Source organism: Pristis pectinata, chromosome 2 (assembly GCF_009764475.1).
Source record: "Pristis pectinata isolate sPriPec2 chromosome 2, sPriPec2.1.pri, whole genome shotgun sequence".
Lineage (NCBI taxonomy): Eukaryota > Metazoa > Chordata > Chondrichthyes > Rhinopristiformes > Pristidae > Pristis > Pristis pectinata.
This window is the reverse complement of record NC_067406.1, coordinates 142,733,576-142,750,796: the sequence shown is the minus strand read 5'-3', so window position 1 is coordinate 142,750,796 and position 17,221 is coordinate 142,733,576. Positions and strand designations below refer to the sequence as shown.

The following is a 17,221-nucleotide window of genomic DNA, read 5'->3' as shown; positions in this document are numbered from 1 at the left end:
TCTTCAGTGAGTCTGTGGAGATGGCGCACAGTGATCTACCCTGTCTTCCCAGTGTAACTGAGGCGCTGGGGAGGGGGCACGGTGGGGGGTTCGCTGGGGAGCGGGTGCGGTGGGGGGTCACTGGGGAGCGGGCGCAGTGGGGGGTTCGCTGGGGAGGGGGCGCGGTGGGGGGTTCGCTGGGGAGCGGGCGCGGTGGGGGGTTCGCTGGGGAGCGGGCGCGGTGGGGGGTTCGCTGGGGAGCGGGCGCGGTGGGGGGTTCGCTGGGGAGCGGGCGCGGTGGGGGGGTTCGCTGGGGAGGGGGCGCGGTGGGGGGGTTCGCTGGGGAGGGGGCGCGGTGGGGGGTTCGCTGGGGAGGGGGCGCGGTGGGTGGTTCGCTGGGGAGGGGGCGCGGTGGGGGGTTCGCTGGGGAGGGGGCGCGGTGGGGGGTTCGCTGGGGAGGGGGCGCGGTGGGGGGGTTCGCTGGGGAGGGGGCGCGGTGGGGGGTTCGCTGGGGAGCGGGCGCGGTGGGGGTGGTCACTGGGGGGCGTGTGGTGCTTCACTGGGGAGAGGGCAGACTCTGGGGACAGGAGGCAAATCTGTTTGGGGAAAGAGATTTGGGCAGCAGCCTGAGAGAATTCTTTCTGGCCGTGAAGGTGTTTGATGGAGTCAGCGTCTACAGGGGAGGGAGTACTTGGGCCGTGAATGTTGGACAGACACTGACTAACCCCGCAGGGAATATGAGAGAAATATCTTCACCCAGGAGGGTGTGGAGGGGATGCAGCTGCCTCCCAATGGGGGGGGGTCGTGGGGGACAGCAGAGACGGCGTTAAGGAGAAATTGGGAAGATGAGGGAAGATTCGGAGGAGACAGTGCAGGAGGGCTCTAGGGTGGAGTAGGAACACCAGCAGCGTGGAGATGGGCCAAATGGCCTGCCTATGTGTGTGGTTTGTTCTCTGCATAGAGTGTGTTTAATACAGGAGGGACAGGAAAGACTGGAACAGTCCCAGGGATGAGGGATTTCGGGAGAAGGTGGGATTGACGTCTCTTGCATTTTCATAGGACAGGAAGAGGCTGTTTGGCCCATTGAGGCTGTGCTGGCTCTCAGAGCAGCACCGTCAATCCCATTCCCTGATTTACTTCCCTGTAACCTATTCTCTCTCTCACACCATCCATGCCACCGGTCACTCACACACTGGGGGCAGCTTACAGCGGCCGATTAACGCACTGACCCACATGTCTTTGGGTTGTGGGGTGGAAACCCATGCAGTGACAAGGAGAATGTACAAACTTCACGTAGGCAGCGCCAGAGGTAGGAATTGAACCGGGGACACTCAGGCTGTGAGGCAGCGGCTCTACCCACTGCACCAGTCCTGCCCCTGTTCTCCACAAAGCAAAGAAGGTTTGGGTTTGACAGCCGTGAAGCCAGTTTTGATTCGGGTAGACAGTAGACAAAGGCCAATGATTGAAGCACTGGGGAAGTTGGGTCTCCAGCTTTGGATAAAGGTACCGGGAGGTGTGAGGGGAAATAGTCGTCACACAGAGCAGTGGTGTTCTCTCTGTTCCGATGGTGGAATTGGGTCGCTCCGGGCTTCTATGGGGAAGTGGATTGGCATTGGAGGGAGAGTAATTTGCTGGGATCTGGGGCTAGGGCAAAGGAATGGGGCTGATGTGATTACTGTCCTAGGGGCTGGCACAGACCCTGTGGGCTGAATGGCCTCTGCTGTAACCGTTCTATAATTTTCTTGTTTGTAGTTCCACTGTAAATAATCTCCAAGCAAAAGTGGATGCGTTGGAGAAATCGAACACAAAGCTTACTGAAGAGGTTAGTGTGCTGGGGTCCTGACCCCCCTCCAACGATGAATCACAGACTGTCTGTGAGAGTGACTTTCAGGAAATGTACAGCCTGGTGTAGTGTTAGTCCCACCAGAGGTGTGTGTTCCTAGTGCATCGTGAATCAGTCACTGCAACGGTGATTTTGCGAGCAGCTGGGATTTTTCAGTCAGTGGTGAAATGACAGCAGTTGTCACCATCCTCAAGATCCAACCTGTCCTGGAGCACAGCATTCCCTGGTGTCTCGTGTCACTTCAAGGGAACCCCCGTGTCTGACAAGGCTCGTCAACCTGGCTTAGTAACCAATCACACAGAACAATCCTCTTGGGCGCAAACCAGGAAGTAGGCAGCTCAGCTTTTGTAATATTTCGACCATTTTATAGAATTTAAGAAATGGGAGTGGCCATAGGCCATTCAGCCCATCGAAGCCTGCCTAACCATTCAACAAGATGGCTGATTGGTAATTGATTTATTATAGTCACATATACTGCGATACAGTGAAAAGCTTTGTGTGCTGTCCATACAGATCATTCCATTACATCAGCACAATGAGGTAGTACTAAAGGAAAACAATAACAGAATTCAGAGAAATCAGAGAATTCAGTGTTACAGCTACAGAGAGAGTGCAGTGCTGGTAGACAAATAAGGTGCAAATCTCCAAACACATTTTTCTGCCTTGTTCCCTGATTCCGTAATATCCAGAAATGTACCAGTCTTGGTTTGAATACATCTAACCCTCCAATGTTGAGAATTCCAAAGATTTGCCAGCTTGGTGAGGAAAGGTCTCCTTATTTCTGACCAAAATGTCTTTCCTTGCTCTGAGACTGAGCCCCCTGGTCCTGGATTTATTGGCCACGTAAATTATCCTCTTGTACAGCCCTTTAATTGTTCTGTACATCTCAGTGAGGTCACCTCTCTTCCTTCTAAAATCTTGAGAATCGAGACCTAACTGAATCCATCTCTCCTCGTGTTGGTTTATTATTGTCACTTGTACCGAGGACAGACCCACCATCCCAGCAACTAGTCTGGCAAATCTTTGCTATACTCCTTCAATAGCAAGTTTATTCTTTGATTAGGGAGATCAAAACTGTAAACAGTTCTGCCGGTGCGGTCCCACCAGGAGTGTGTATAGTTGCAGCAGGACATCCCGCTCTTGCAACAAAGGCCTACATACCTTTGCCTTCCTATTCTCTTGCTGCACCTACTACACATTTGCTTTCAGTGCTCCAGGTCCCTTTCTAGATGACATTCCAACTCCAGCTCCAATTAAAGAATATTCCCCATTTTGTTTTTAAAAAATTTGAAATGGGTCACCACATTTTCCCAGTGCCGTGTCGTTGCCCAGTGACTTGGTGTCTCTGTTCCCTCACCACTGCCTCCATTCCCACTTGGGCGTAAAGATTGGATGGTGTGTGCAAACAGATCGCAAACTTAAATTAGAAAAGGTTCAAAAGTAAAATGTTTTGAAATAAAACTCGGAGGAAATCCCAATCTGTGTAAAATTCCTCTGTCTTCACTGGCTCCCCACGAGTCTGTAACTCCTCAGGAAGGTCTGATCGGTGTCTCCCTCCCTGCCTGCTCCTCAGGCCCCTCGATGGGGAAGAGAAGGCCAGGTTGTTGGCCTTTGGTCACTAATTGTTTTCTGATCTTTAAGGCTAGGGGAGAACGGCCCTAGTGGTGGCTTTTGAGACCCCACCATCCCTTTACAGTGGTATTGGTTTATTATTGTCACTTGTACCGAGGTACAGCGAAAAACTTCTCTTGCATACCGATCGTACAGGTCAATTCATTACACAGTGCAGTTACATTGAGTCAGTACAGAGTGCATTGAGGTCGTACAGGTAAAAACAATAACAGTGCAGAGTAAAGTGTCACAGCTACAGAGCAAGTGCAGTGCAATAAGGTGCAGGGTCACAACAAGGTATATTTTGAGGTCAGAGTCCATCTCATTGTATAAGGGAACCGTTCAATAGTCTTATCACAGTGGGGTAGAAGCTGTCCTTGAGTCTGGTGGTACGTGCCCTCAGGCTCCTGTATCTTCTACCCGATGTGAGAGGAGAGAAGAGAGAATGACCCGGGTGGGTGGGGTCTTTGATTATGCTGGCTGCTTCACCAAGGCAGCGAGAGGTAGGTGGAGGTTTGAGGGTTAACGTGCTGCCTGCTGGCCAGTATCTTGGGTCCAGGACCAGGACTGTCTGGGGTGGGTCTAGATCAGCCCCGGAGGTAGGACCCCTCTCCCCACTGACTGGGGGCAGTCTCCAGGTGTACCTGCGCAGTGCTGAGGCCACGCCCTGAGCTTCACTCTGGAGGGGAGGGGTGTCTGGATGTGAATGTACCCCCCCCACATCGTGACCCTGCCCAGTACAAGGCAAGGGGTCCCAGTTTCCTGATGCAGATCTCCCAGATCCCTGTGTCGGAATGGTGGGAAGCTGTTGTTTATTGTTCTCTTTCTCTTCCGCCACCCCCCCCCCCCCCCCCCCCCCCCCCAAAACAGCTGGCCGTAGCCAACAACCGCATCATCACCCTCCAGGAGGAGACGGAACGGATAAAGCAGGAGAGTGCCTTTCAGCTGGAGTCCACCTGGAAGAAGATGGAGGTGGGTCTGGAGTGGGGAGAAGCCCCTTCCTTGACCTGCTCACTGCTGGGCTCCAGGAACTGAAGGGCTCGAGTCGTAGATACAGAACAGAAGCTAATCCCACCCTACGCTCCATAACATTGACTGTCTACGTCCCTCCATAGATGCTGCCTGACCTGCTGTGCTAATCCCACCCTTGCCCATTTTATTCTGCCCACATTCCCATCAATTTACCCCCCCCCCTACCCCCCACCCAGATTGTACCCCTCACCCACACACTAGAGGCAAATTACAGGGGCCAGATAACCCACCGACCCGCAGGTCTTTGGGATGTGGGAGGAAACCGGAGCACCCGGGGGAAACCCATGTCACAGGGAGAACATGCAAACTCCACACAGACAGCGTCGGAGGTCAGGATGGGACCCGGGTCCCTGAGCTGGGAGGCAGTAGCTCTACCTGCTGTAACACTGATGCCCCTTCTTCCTCACAGGTGTCGAAGGTGGACGGGAGCGCCGAGGGACTGGTGCAGAGGCAGGGCCGGCAGCCTGTGGAGGATGTGGATACCGAGACCAGGAAACAGCTCAAGGAGGAGACACAGCTCAGGCTGGTAGGTCTTGGGATGGGCATCGACCCGCCGGTCACACGAGCCACCCTTTCCGTGGAGCACGTCTCCCTTGATCCCCACGCTCCGGAGGATAACAGGTTACACCTCCAGAGTTGATGTGTCAGTGTATTCACTTTTCATCTCCAGAGAACTGTCCATAGAAACTACGGTAAACCTCCGTTAATCCGGCACCCTGGGGACTTGGAACGAGTGGGTGTCCTGGACTATCGGATGTTACGTTGTTCCTGCTGCCACATGCTTTTAATTCACTTTTTTCAAGAAAGATGTTACGCAGTAACTTATCAGTGAACCTGGTGAGAAAGGGAGCGCAGGAACCAGGGGCCCGTTGAGTGGGAAGTGGGAACGTTACCCGACCTGGGGAGCCAGGTGCCAAGTCATTGGGATTTCGGAATGGTCAGATTACGGATTATTGGACAGCGGATTAGAGCCACACAGCACGGAAACAGGCCCTTCGGCCCAACTGGTCCATGCCGACCAAGGTGCCCCATCCAAGCTCGTCCCATTTGCCCGCGTTTGGTCTATAACCTTCTAAACCTTTCCTACCCATGTACCGGTCCAACTGTCTTTTAAAAGTTGCTAATGTACCTGCCTCACCATTTCCTCTGGCAGCTCGTTCCACATACGGACCACTCTGTTCTTTTAAAAAAAAGTTGTCCCTCATTCCTATTAAATCTCTCCCCTCTCACCCTAAACCTGCACCCTCTAGTTCTTGATTCCCCAACCCTGGGAAAAAGACTGAGTGCATTCACCCTAATAGTTGCCTAATGCATCATGGTTCCACATATTAACCCATGCTCCAAGTTCATGTCCCTTACCCTTAGAACATAAAACATTACAACACAGTACAGGCCCTTTGGCCCACAATGTTGTGCTGACCTTTTAATTTACTGTAAGATTAATCTAGCCCTTCCCTCCCACATACCTCTGTTTCTCTATCATCCATGTGCCTATCTAAGAGTCTCTTAAATGTCCCTAGTGTATCTGCCTCTACCAGCACCCCCAGCAGCGCGTTCCACACACCCACCACTCTCTGTGTAAAAAAACACTTACCTCTGACGTTCCCCCCTGTACTTTCCTCAGATCACTTTGAAATTATGTCCCCTTGTGTTAGCCATTGTCACCCTGGGAAAAAGTCTCTGGCTGACCACTCGATCTATGCCTCTTATCATCTCGTACACCTCTATCAAGTCACCTCTCATCCTCCTCCTCTCCAAAGAGAAAAGCCACAGCTCACTCAACCTATCCTCGTGAGACATGCTCTCCAATCCAGGCAGCGTCCTGGTAAATCTCCTCTGCATCCTCTCTAAAGCTTCCACATCCTTCCTACAGTGAAGCGACCAGAACTGAACACAATACTCCAAATGTGGTCTAATCAGGGCTTTATAGAGCTGCAACATTACCTCGTGGCTATTAAACTCAATCTCCCAACTAATGAAGGCCAACACACCACACACCTTCTTAACAACCCTATCAACTTGTGTGGCAACTGAGGGATCTATGGACATGGACCCCAGGATCCCTCTGTTCCTCCACACTGCTAAGAATCCTGCCATTAACCCTGTATTCTGCCTTCAAATTCAACCTTCTAAAGTGAATCACTTCACACTTTTCCGGGTTGAACTCCATCTGCCACTTCTCAGCTCAGCTCTGCATCCTATCGATGTCCTATTGTAACCCTCGACAACCTTCTACACTATCCACACCACCACCAACCTTCGTGTTATCTGTAAACTTACTAATCCCCCCTTCCACATCCTCATCCCAGTCATTTATAAAAATCACAAAGAGCAGGGGTCCCAGAACAGATCCCTGTGGAACACCACTGGTCACCAATCTCCAGGCAGAATACAGTCTATCTACCACCACTCTCTGTCTTCTATAGTCGAGCCGATCCCGAATCCACACAGAAAGTTTCCCTCGATCCCATGCCTCCCGACCTTCTGAATGAGCCTATTATGGGGAACCCTATCAAACGCCTCACTGAAGTCCATGTACACCACATCCACTGCTCTACCCTCATCAATGTGTTTTGTCACATTCTCAAAGAATTCAATTAGGCTCGTGAGGCACGACCTGCCCCTCACAAAGCCATGCTGACCATCCCTAATCAGCCTATGCTTCTCCAAATGCCCATAAATCCTGTCTCTAAGAATCTTCTCCAGTAATTTGCCCACCACTGAAGTAAGACTCACTGGTCTGTAATTCCCAGGGTTATCCCTACTCCCTTTCTCAAACAAAGGAACAACATTTACCACCCTCCAATCATCTGACACTACTCCTGCGGCCAGTGAGGGTGCAAAGATCGTCACCAAGGCCTCAGGAATCTCTTCCCTAGCTTCCCGTAGTATCCTGGGATATATCCCGTCCGGCCCCAGTGACTTATCTATCGCAATGTTTTTCAACATCCTCCTCCTTAACATTGACAGTAATACTCCTTGCATTAAAGTACATGCACTTCAACCCTTCCATCTCAGCATTATATTACTTTGCTCCTGCCTGTCTTCCTTGCTGGTCGTGACGGCTACCTCCTCTTCACCCCCCACTTCCCACCAATCCCTCCACGTTCTGACCTGGTGCCCATTCAACTCTATCAATTTCCAGCCTCCCAGCTGCCTCACTGCTGCTTTGGATCCCACCACCCTGCCAATCTAGTGGCAGTGAGTAGTCTGGTGATGTATACCCCTGAATTCCGTGGCATTACTATTGCTGAGCTCCCCCACCCCTATCTCCAATATCTGGGGTCATCACTCAAAAGAAACTGAAACACCTCCTGTAAATGCAGTGCCGACAAAGCAGGTCAGAGGTTGGGTATCCTACAGCAAGTGATTCACCCCCAAAGCCTTCCCATCATCTACAGACCATAAAGCTAGAGTACTCCCCACTTGCCTGGATGGCTGCAGCTTCATCAGAACCCAAGGAGTTCCAGGCCAGGAATGACATGCGGCTACTTAACGCACCCCACCCCCCTCAGCATTCATTCAGGTTATCAGAGTTTTGCTGTATTTGTTAAAAACTATTTGCATTTTGCTGTGCAGATTAGGATGTGAAAAGATTTTCTTTCACAGTTTCGTAAGTAGTCTCGGATCCACAACATCTGTAATGTTCAGGAGTTATTTTAGGAATGTAATGTTCACGAAGTGGTTCCCTGATAACTACAGCAGAACTTGCAAGGACACATGTTTTTGACACTGACGTTACGGAGAAGCTGTTTCCACTGGGAGACTGGTCAACGAGCCGGAGAGTCCTGCATCCACATTGAGTTGTGATCTGGAGTCTGCTGGCCAAAAGGGTGATCGAAGCAGATTTCAAAGGAAATTGGATAACTAAACGTAACGTAATCTACCGGGTTGTGGGGAAAGAACTGGGCAGTGAGAATGATTGGAAACTTCTCTCGAGGAGCCAGCATGGGCTCCATGAGCTGAATGGAACAAGAACAGCACTGGAGACCACCATTTGATAGCTGCTGCTTTCCTGGACCCTGGTTTGGCGAGAGTACGTCTCATGATTAGTGTTTTTGTGTCCCCTCGTGTGGCCCAGGACGTTGAGAAGGAGCTGGAGGTGCAGATTGGGATGAAGCAGGAGATGGAACTGGCCATGAAGATGCTGGAGAAGGACATCTGTGACAAGCAGGACGTGCTGGTGACGTTCCGACAGCAACTGGATGAGGTGCAGGCCCTCAATCAGGAGCTCTGCCAGAAGGTTCAGGTGAGGAAAGGAACAAGGCTCAGTCTGCAGGAGGGTGGGGACTGTGGGTTGGGTGGGGCTCAGTCTAACTCTCCACACTGAACGCCCACATCTAGAGGAACGACACCTCGTATTCCCCCTGGGCAGTCTACAACCTAATGGCATGAACATCTAGGTTTCCAATTTCAAGTAACCCCACGGTGTGTCCTCCCCCACCTCTCTCTTTCCTTCCGATCTTCCTCTTTGCATTTCTTCCCCCCCCTCCGGGTGTCATCCACCCATTACGCACAGAGTTCAGCCAAAGGTTTGCCCCCACCCTCCCCTCATTGATTCTGGTTGTATGTACCATGCACCTCTCCCCTAATGGTTCCCATTCTCACCTCCTGTACTCTAGTCCAGCACTGATAGCCGTCTGTGTTCCTGCTTCTCTCCCCCCCCACCCCCCCAAGCAGCTGTCTCCACCTTCACCCTCCCCTCCCACCACCTCTCTCCATCAACCTCTTTTTTTTGTCTGCCTCTGTCTATTATCACCCGCCTCTATCTCCCAACTCCACCCCTCCCTCTCCCCTACCTGGCTAGATCTGCCAGTCGTCCTTCACCCCTCCTCAGTCCACCAGTCAGCTGGGGCCCCCGTCTCACCACTGGGCCCCTCTATACCAGCCATCTCCCCTCTCAGTCCTCAGACCTGTTGAGTTCCTCCAGCAGAATGTCGGTTACCCCTTCTGGACGGGAACCCTTCCCACTTGTAGTGCAGTGCAAAAGCGCACACGGGCACGTGTAACAGAGCAGGCCGCAGCTCGGTCAAAGGTGCAGGTGTGGGGGGGGGGGGGTGGGAGGGAGGAGCTGGAGCTGGTCTCGGGCATCTGAAGGCACTCCCACGTAGTGGGGAGTTGGGGAGAGATCTTGTGGCTTGGGCAGCGTTAGCGAGAGGGATGGACGAGGCCACACGGCTGAAAATGGATATTTTGTACAGATCAGTGATGTGGGTGTTGGGGGAACAGATTGGGGGGGGGGTTCAGGTTGGTGATGTGGGTGTTGGGGGAGCAGATTGTGGGGGGGTGTCAGGTTGGTGATGGTGTTGGGGGAACAGATTGCTCAGATTTGGTAATTTGGTTTATTATTGTCACGTGTTCCGAGGTGCAGTGAAAAACTTTGTTTTGTGTGCCATCCCTATAGATCAATTCATTACATCAATGCATTGAGGTAGTACAAGGGAAAACAATAACAGTGCAGAGTATAGAACATAAAACACTACAGCACAGTACAGGCCCTTTGGCCCACGATGTTGTGCCGACACTTTATCCTGCTCTGAGATCTATCTAACCCTTCCCTCCCACATAGCCCTCCATTTTTCTATCATTCATGTGGCTATCTAAGAGTCTCTTAAATGTCCCTAATGTATAGTGTTACAATTACAGAGAAAGTGCAATGCAGGCAGACAATAAGGTGCAAGGTCATAACAAGGTAGACTCTGAGGTCAAGAGTCCATCTTGTACAAGGGAACCATTCAATAGTCCTACAACAACAGGATAGAAGCTGTCCTTGAGCCTGGTGGTACGTGCTTTCAGGCTTTTGTATCTCCTGCCCGATGAGAGGGGGGAGAAGAGAGAATGTCCGGGCTGGGTGGTGTCTTTGTCTACACTTCTCACTGCCTCAGTAAAGCAGCCAACATAATCAGAGTCCGTGGAGGGGAGGCTGGTTTCCGTGATGTGCTGGGCTGTGTCCACAACTCTCTGCAGTTTCGTGAAATCTTTGGAAACTGGGCTGAGACGGCAGCAGTCAGTCCGATGGACCGGTACTTGTGGAGCAGGCTGTACTGGACAGAACCCCCCCGTCAGTCACCACACTCTTGGCAAAAGAATTGACCAGCAAGTTTCTGTCCCCTGAGCACAGTTCAGCAGCCATCTTTCTGAGGCCAGGGCAGCTCTTAATTGAAACTCTGGCGTTAAAATGTAGGAGGCTAATGCCCCCCTTCGCTTGCGTTCCCCTGCTGTTCCTGACCTCTGAGTCCTGGTGTGCTGTCCTGTAAATCCCCCCTCCCCCTCATTCCCACACGGACGTCACCCGTGTGAGGTGGTGTGAAAGAAAACTTGCTGGAAAGGATAAAGCACGGCTGATGTATATCGAGCCCCTCCTGCTGTTACCATCATTGCCAACAATTCTGTCCCCCTTGGTTTTGAAACTTCTCATTGTTCTGGAGGGTGTTCATCTCCGCGGATTAAATAAATCGTAAAAAAAAAACTAGAGCAGAGATGAGGAGGAGTTTCTTCAGCCAGAGGCCGGTGAATCTGTGGAATTCGTCGCCACAGACGGCTGTGGAGGCCAAGTCATTGGGTGTACTTAAAGCCGAGGTTGATAGGTTCTTGATTAGTAGGGGTGTCAAAGGTAACGGGGAGAAGGCAGGAGAATGGGGTTGAGAGGGAAAAGTAAATCAGCCGTGATCGAATGGCGGAGCAGACTCGATGGGCCGAATGGCCTAATTCTGCTCCTCAATGGATTAAATCCTATCCTCCGCTCAGAAACAGTGATTTAAGAAACAGGTTTAAGAAACCCTCTCTCACTTCAGCTGTTTTATCCGACGGATGCGAGAGGGATTGAGGGAGGTGAGGTTAGTGCAGGAAAGTGGAGCTGAGGTAGAAGAGGTGAAACAGCCATAGAGTTACACAGAAACAGGCCATTCGGCCCAACTTATCCATGCCGACCAAGGTGCTTATCTAACCTAGTCCCGTTTGCCTGCGTTTGGCCCATATCCCTCTGAAACTTTCCTATCCATGTGTGGAAAAACTTGCCCCTCAGGTCTCCTTTAAATCTCTCCCCTCCTCACCTTCAACCTATGCCCTCTAGTTTTAGACTCCCCTACCCTGGGGAAAGAGCTTGTTTCTCTCTGTTTTGCAAGTAGCGGTTTATTTCCACAGGGCTCTGACAACGTGATCCGACAGAAGAATGAAATCATCGCCCGTTTGGAGGAGAAAGCTCACCAGATGAGCTCCACCATCAAACAGCTGGAACTGAGGTAAACCGGTCACTATGCCTTTGGGTGGGGAGGGAAGGGGACTGGCTCCTCAGTGCTGGCTGGATGCAGAATTCCCTGTGTCCCGAGGCAAGGACCCAGCTCTGCTTCCTGCCAGGATTGCCGGCTTCATAAATAATCTCAGGAGAGAGTCACCAGGACTGTAGAGTAACCAAAAACACATGCGCAGTTTGGTGTGTGGAATAGCTTAAATCGTCTCTGCGTTCCTTCTGCAGCCGCAGTGACTGCAGTTTCAGCCGCACTCAAGGTCTGTCCCCTTGCCTTCTCCCCCCCACCTCTCGTTAGCCCCTGTAGCTGGGGCCCAGCGAGGAGCGTGTGGTGACGTAGGTACACAGCATATCCCACCTTGGCCTCTCCATGGCAGCACGTCGGTGTGAACCAGCATTGTCTTTCCCCAGAAACCTCTGTGTCCTGGAGTGCTCTCCCACAAATCCCCCTCTCCCCCTCCTTCCCACGCAGATGTCACCCGTGTGAGGTGGTGTGAAAGAGAACTTGCTCAAAAGGATAAAGTAAAAGGCAGCTGGTAAACGAGGGGAGAGCTATGATCAAGTTGGTTACATTTAATAAATGATGAATTGTCTCTTAAATCTTATGTTCTACTTGCAACAATAAAAAAGCAGGCCATTTGGTCCATCGGACTCCTGCCAGCCCTCCCTCCACTCCCCTGTAGTCCTGTGACTGATCCTCTCTCACAGTCCCATCAATAGGTTTGATTCTCCTTGCCACGAACCAACACTAGGGGACATTTAACCTCCCAGCACATCTTTGGGATGTGGGAGGAAACCGGAGCACCCGAGGGGGCAGAAACCCACGGGATCGCAGGGAGAACGTGCAGACTCCACACAGACAGCACCGGAGGTCAGGACTGAACTGGGGTCTCTGGCACTGTGAGGCTGTGGATCCACTAGCTGTGTCACTTCTGGCCATCCCTTGCTTGCTTTTTACCTTGATAAACGCTCTCACCAGTAATCAATAATCTACTGCCAGGTTGCAGTTGGATTGTTAAGTGAACCCCCACTGGAAGCTCTGCTGATCACATCTCACACCGCCATGTGTGAGAACACTGGAGGAAGTATTCACAGCAAATAAAGTCCACTCGCTCACTGTCCCTTAAACAGCAGACGGTCTAGAGTCTATTTAAGCTGCACACCTCTGTATTCAGACATCGTGACAGGGTTGCAGCTTCACTCTTTCACTGACTGAGTTTTTCTGAGAACTGATGATGTGTGATCACAGCCACTTGTAGCGTGTCGGTGTACAGGTGTGAGCGATCATCTTCACTGTGGCTGAATCAGCACCTCAGTGTGTGCAGGTCTCTGGTGTCCATTCCCAGACGTGTTTCGCACCTGGGATGCAGATGAGGTTGACTGTTTCTTCACCCACATGTCTGTCCCATTCCTGATGCCTCACTGCTGGGAGAGGTGGCTTATGGGCTCCTGAAGGTGGTGGGGACAGGAACGCATTGGTTTAAGTTGACAGACTTACAGAGCTGTGTGTGTGCGTGTGTGCGTGCGCCCCTGTATAGGATTGGTGCATGTTTGCAGAGTGTCTGGGACCTGATGTGCACAGGGGTTGATAATTTACCATGCTTTAACATGATGGAAAGAATATTATGGCCTGCCAATTGTAATGGACTAACGGAACTGCTGTTCACTTTTCTCCCCCTTTTTCCATCTTTTCCTTCATCTTCCCTCCTCTTCGGACTTGCTGATGTCTTCGCCTGCCTGCCTGCCTTCCTCTCCTGACCCTGACGCATACTTCTAATAAAAAAAAGTGAAAACGATTTGGTAAAACAAGCTAAAAGTCTAAACATTGCAGCTGGGAAACTTGTCCAGAGACAATAGGCATCGAGTGAAGAAAACTTCCTGTTTGGCCTTGGTTTTTACCATCGGAAAACCTTTAAAAGTTGTGGTTACAGTTTGCAGTGAAGCATGTAGCTTTTTTCCCAATTAAAAGTCAGCTACAGAAGTTGATTTTTTTATTATAATATTTGAATAATTCATGTTTCACTCGTGGCTCTTTCAGCCAATATTTCCATGGGCTCGTTTCTCTGTACTGGGATGAGCAGTGTGCATTCCTCAAGAATTCCTTGTCACCTTGAATAGGAACCTTCCTTTTAAAGTTCTCGTCAGTTTAATTGGTTTAAAATGAGCCAGTTTGAAGATTGATTCAGATTGGGTCACCTTTGGCAATTTGATACGTTTTAAAAAAAATATTACAGACATAAAGATTCTAGAATTAACCCAAGATTTTTGAGAAGGATGTGTACAGTGGTATCTTCTTACCCTTGTATACCCTGCTTTTACTCTTGAAAAAGATTCATCCACTTACTCTGGAAGAGTTTAAAACACTCTGTTCTGCTTTCCTTGATTGGCGTTTGTGTTGGAGGTTTGAGGTGCTTGTGGCCATAAGTACAGTGGGTGCAAAGCTGTTGGCTCTGGGTAGCAGGTTGGGCAGGTCTGAGTTTGTTGCGGAGGGTTGGAGAAAGTGGGGAACCAGTTGCAGCGATGATGAATTTTACTGTTTGTGTCTGTTCTGCAAGGTAAGCAGATATTCCCAGCGCAGTTGCAATATTAGACTCTGCTGACGTGGATAGGATAGCATCTAAAAAGCATACAGACGTGAAGGGGGAGTTGAGTGTTGCAGGATTGAGTACGCACGTTCAGTTAAATCAGGAATGTTGTAGGACAGGTAAGGGGAATGAAGTCCAGGACACAGGTGGTCATTGTATGGTGGTTTATCCAAGGGTGGGGTAGTTCATTGCCAGGACAGGACTCTGGAGGAGTTGGTCTCCTACCTCGAGCTATAAACCTCCAGGAATGATTTGCATCGAATGGTTTAACCACTCCAGAATTCTGTGCGTTTCCCTGGAAATGGTGTGTCGATAAGCAGATCTCAGTTGTGCTAAATTTTTGCAAATGCAGAGCTGCTTGAACTTAGCCCTCTGCGGAAACCTCCCCACTGCCCTCCTGGGTAGTTCTCTGTGGTAAAGGATCAGGTGCCCCAACCTGGCGCCCACTTCCTGGGTGTTCCCACCATCCCCATCTGTTGAAAGTGAGCTCCCTGTTGGGTTGATGCAAAAGTGTAACCCCGATTTTTAGCAAGGATCCAGAAGTAAGTAGCATTTGTGGAATGAATTGTGAAGCGTGTGGGGGATTGAAGGATTTGGCTTTTGAGGAAAACCAATTGTCTGCTAACTAGGAATACATTGTGCAGCCAATGTATGCTTTTGCACTGTGCTGTTTGCAGTTCCATTTTATTTAGATTGAATGTTTTAATGGGGAGATCTTGGAGTTAATTCCAGTGCAATGATACGGTTTTGGTGGGGCTGGGGGAAAAGATGTCAAGAAAACAAATTTTGTTAATTAACCATCAATATTGTGAACTGTGTAGTAATAGATCAAAATAAAACACTTGGAAATAAAGCCATCTCTCTGCCTCGACCCCCATTTCTCAGCATGACTGTCTCTGGTTTTATTTTGTGTTTGATTTGGGCCATCGTTGAGATGTGTGTTTTGAGTTGATCTCCCCCCTCCACCCTCGACCAACCCCACCCTCTATCCCCTCCACCGTGGCTTTTCGTTGTTGTCACAAACTCGTCTGGCTCACACCCAGATTGCGGCGGGCACAGGACAGCTGTCAGTCGGCCGAGGAGGCCAACCGGCTCTTCAAGCAGGAGTTCGGGGAGAAGATCGCCAGCTTGCAGCAAGAGGTGGACCTCCTGACCAGACAACGGTGGGTGCTGTCGCGAGTGGGCGTCTCGCGGGACCCTGGGCTCTCAGCTTAGTGCAAGTAGGTGGGTTTGTTGCATGGACCAAGTGGCAATAAAGCACAGATTAAAGTAAAGCCCCTTAGCTCCAGAGACCCGGCTTCATTGCTGACTGTGTGGAGTTTGCACGTTCTCCCTGTGACCGTGGAGGGTGCTCGGGTTTGCTCCCACGTCCCAAAGACGGGTGGGTTAAGTGGCCGCTGTAAATTACCCCTGGAGTAGGTAAGTGGCAGACGGAATCAAAAGGGAGTTGATGGGCAGCTGAGGGGGAATGCGCGAAGGGGATTGCTCCCCTGCGATCCAGCAGGAACTCAGTGGGCTGAATGGCCTCCTGGGTTGTACTAAGTAAATTGCGTGTTACCCAGTGTGATGGACACCGCCTGCTCCCCATCACTGCTGCCAGTGGATGGTCCGGTGCATTTAATGGGAACAGAATGGATTGTTCTTCCCCAGAGGCAGGAGATTCCAGGGAAATGTTTAAAAAGGTTTGGATAGAGAGATGGTTTCCACTGCTTCCCATTAAATGACTGGTTATCGGAGTAGCGTCCAGTGGACGAGACTTGTTGATCAGAATACAGGAGTTCAAATCCCAACACGACAGAGCGGTGGGTGCCTGGAATGTGCTGCCTGGGGTGGGGGTGGAGGCAGATACGATAGAGGTGTTTAAGAGGCTCTTAGATAGGCTCATGGATGTGCAGGGAATGGAGGGGTATCGGCCTTGTGTAGGTAGAAGGGATTAGTGGGCATTTTAATCAGTTCAGCACAACAATGTGGGCCGAAGGGCCTGTTCCTGTGCTGTTCTGTGACAGATGGGAATTACGGTTCATTGAATGTGGAATTGGAAGTTGACCTTGTGACGCTTGTGTCCCCTCTGAGGGAATAACCACCAGCTCCAGAAATCACCTTGAACTTCTCAGTGATGTTGAACCTTCCACCTTCTGTGACCTGCTTGTGGGAGCAGTAGCAGGAGATGTGGGGATGTCTCCCAGAGGTTAAGTGAAGCATGGGGTTCAGACATGGTAGGAGCTGGGGTGGGAGAGGCTCCAGTTCCCCTGGGACTCTCCAGCTCATCTTGTCCACAGAATAATCTCCTCCAGTGTAAGATCACTCGCCATTCCTGTCTCGTGCTGCTCCCAGCGATTCTGGAGCTAAAGTGAGGGGATTGTAAATGAAGTCTGTGTAAATGCCATGATTAACCCCCCTCGCCTCAGCTCCTGTGCCCTTTTGGTTCACCTGCCAATCCCTTCTACCCTGCCCCCCACCCCTCCCACACACACACACACCCACCCACCCAGCACCACGCTTGGAGGGATGGGGTTCAAGGTTGTGTACAAAGCACTGGGACGTTGCCTGGACTGGAGGGCTTCAGTTATAGGGAGAGATTGGACAGGCTGGGCTTGTTCTCCCTGGAGTGGAGGAGGCTGATTGGTGACCTGATGAAAGTATAGAAGATTGAGAGGAACGGACAGAGTAGGTAGAGCCTTTTTCCCAGGGTAGGTATTGGTTTATTATTGTCACTTGTACCGAGGTCCAGTGAAAAACTTGTCTTACAAACTGATGGTACAGGTCAATTCATTACACAGTGCAGTTACATTGGGTTAGTACAGAGTGCATTGATGTAGTACAGGTAAAAACAATAACAATACAGAGTAAAGTGTCACAGCTACAGAGAAAGTGCAGTGCAATAAGGTGCAAGGTCACAACAAGGTAGATCGTGAGGTCGTAGTC

General features: G+C 50.8%; 1 protein-coding gene across 7 annotated transcripts in view; it reads left to right on the top strand.

Annotated features, from left to right (window-relative positions):
• Window positions 1-17,221, top strand: part of rufy3 (RUN and FYVE domain containing 3) — a 68,134-nt gene that overhangs the window by 42,483 nt on the left and 8,430 nt on the right. For 4 of the 7 annotated variants that reach the window (XM_052032355.1, XM_052032360.1, XM_052032347.1 and 1 more), the window contains 6 exons: window positions 1,732-1,801; window positions 4,304-4,405; window positions 4,875-4,991; window positions 8,547-8,714; window positions 11,609-11,706; window positions 15,340-15,459. In XM_052032355.1, the coding sequence (XP_051888315.1) occupies window positions 1,732-1,801; window positions 4,304-4,405; window positions 4,875-4,991; window positions 8,547-8,714; window positions 11,609-11,706; window positions 15,340-15,459 (675 nt within the window). Of the gene's footprint in view, window positions 1-1,731; window positions 1,802-4,303; window positions 4,406-4,874; window positions 4,992-8,546; window positions 8,715-11,608; window positions 11,707-13,498; window positions 15,305-15,339; window positions 15,460-17,221 lie in introns of those variants that run through there. The other 3 variants (XM_052032376.1, XM_052032382.1, XM_052032370.1) reach the window with 2 other exon arrangements.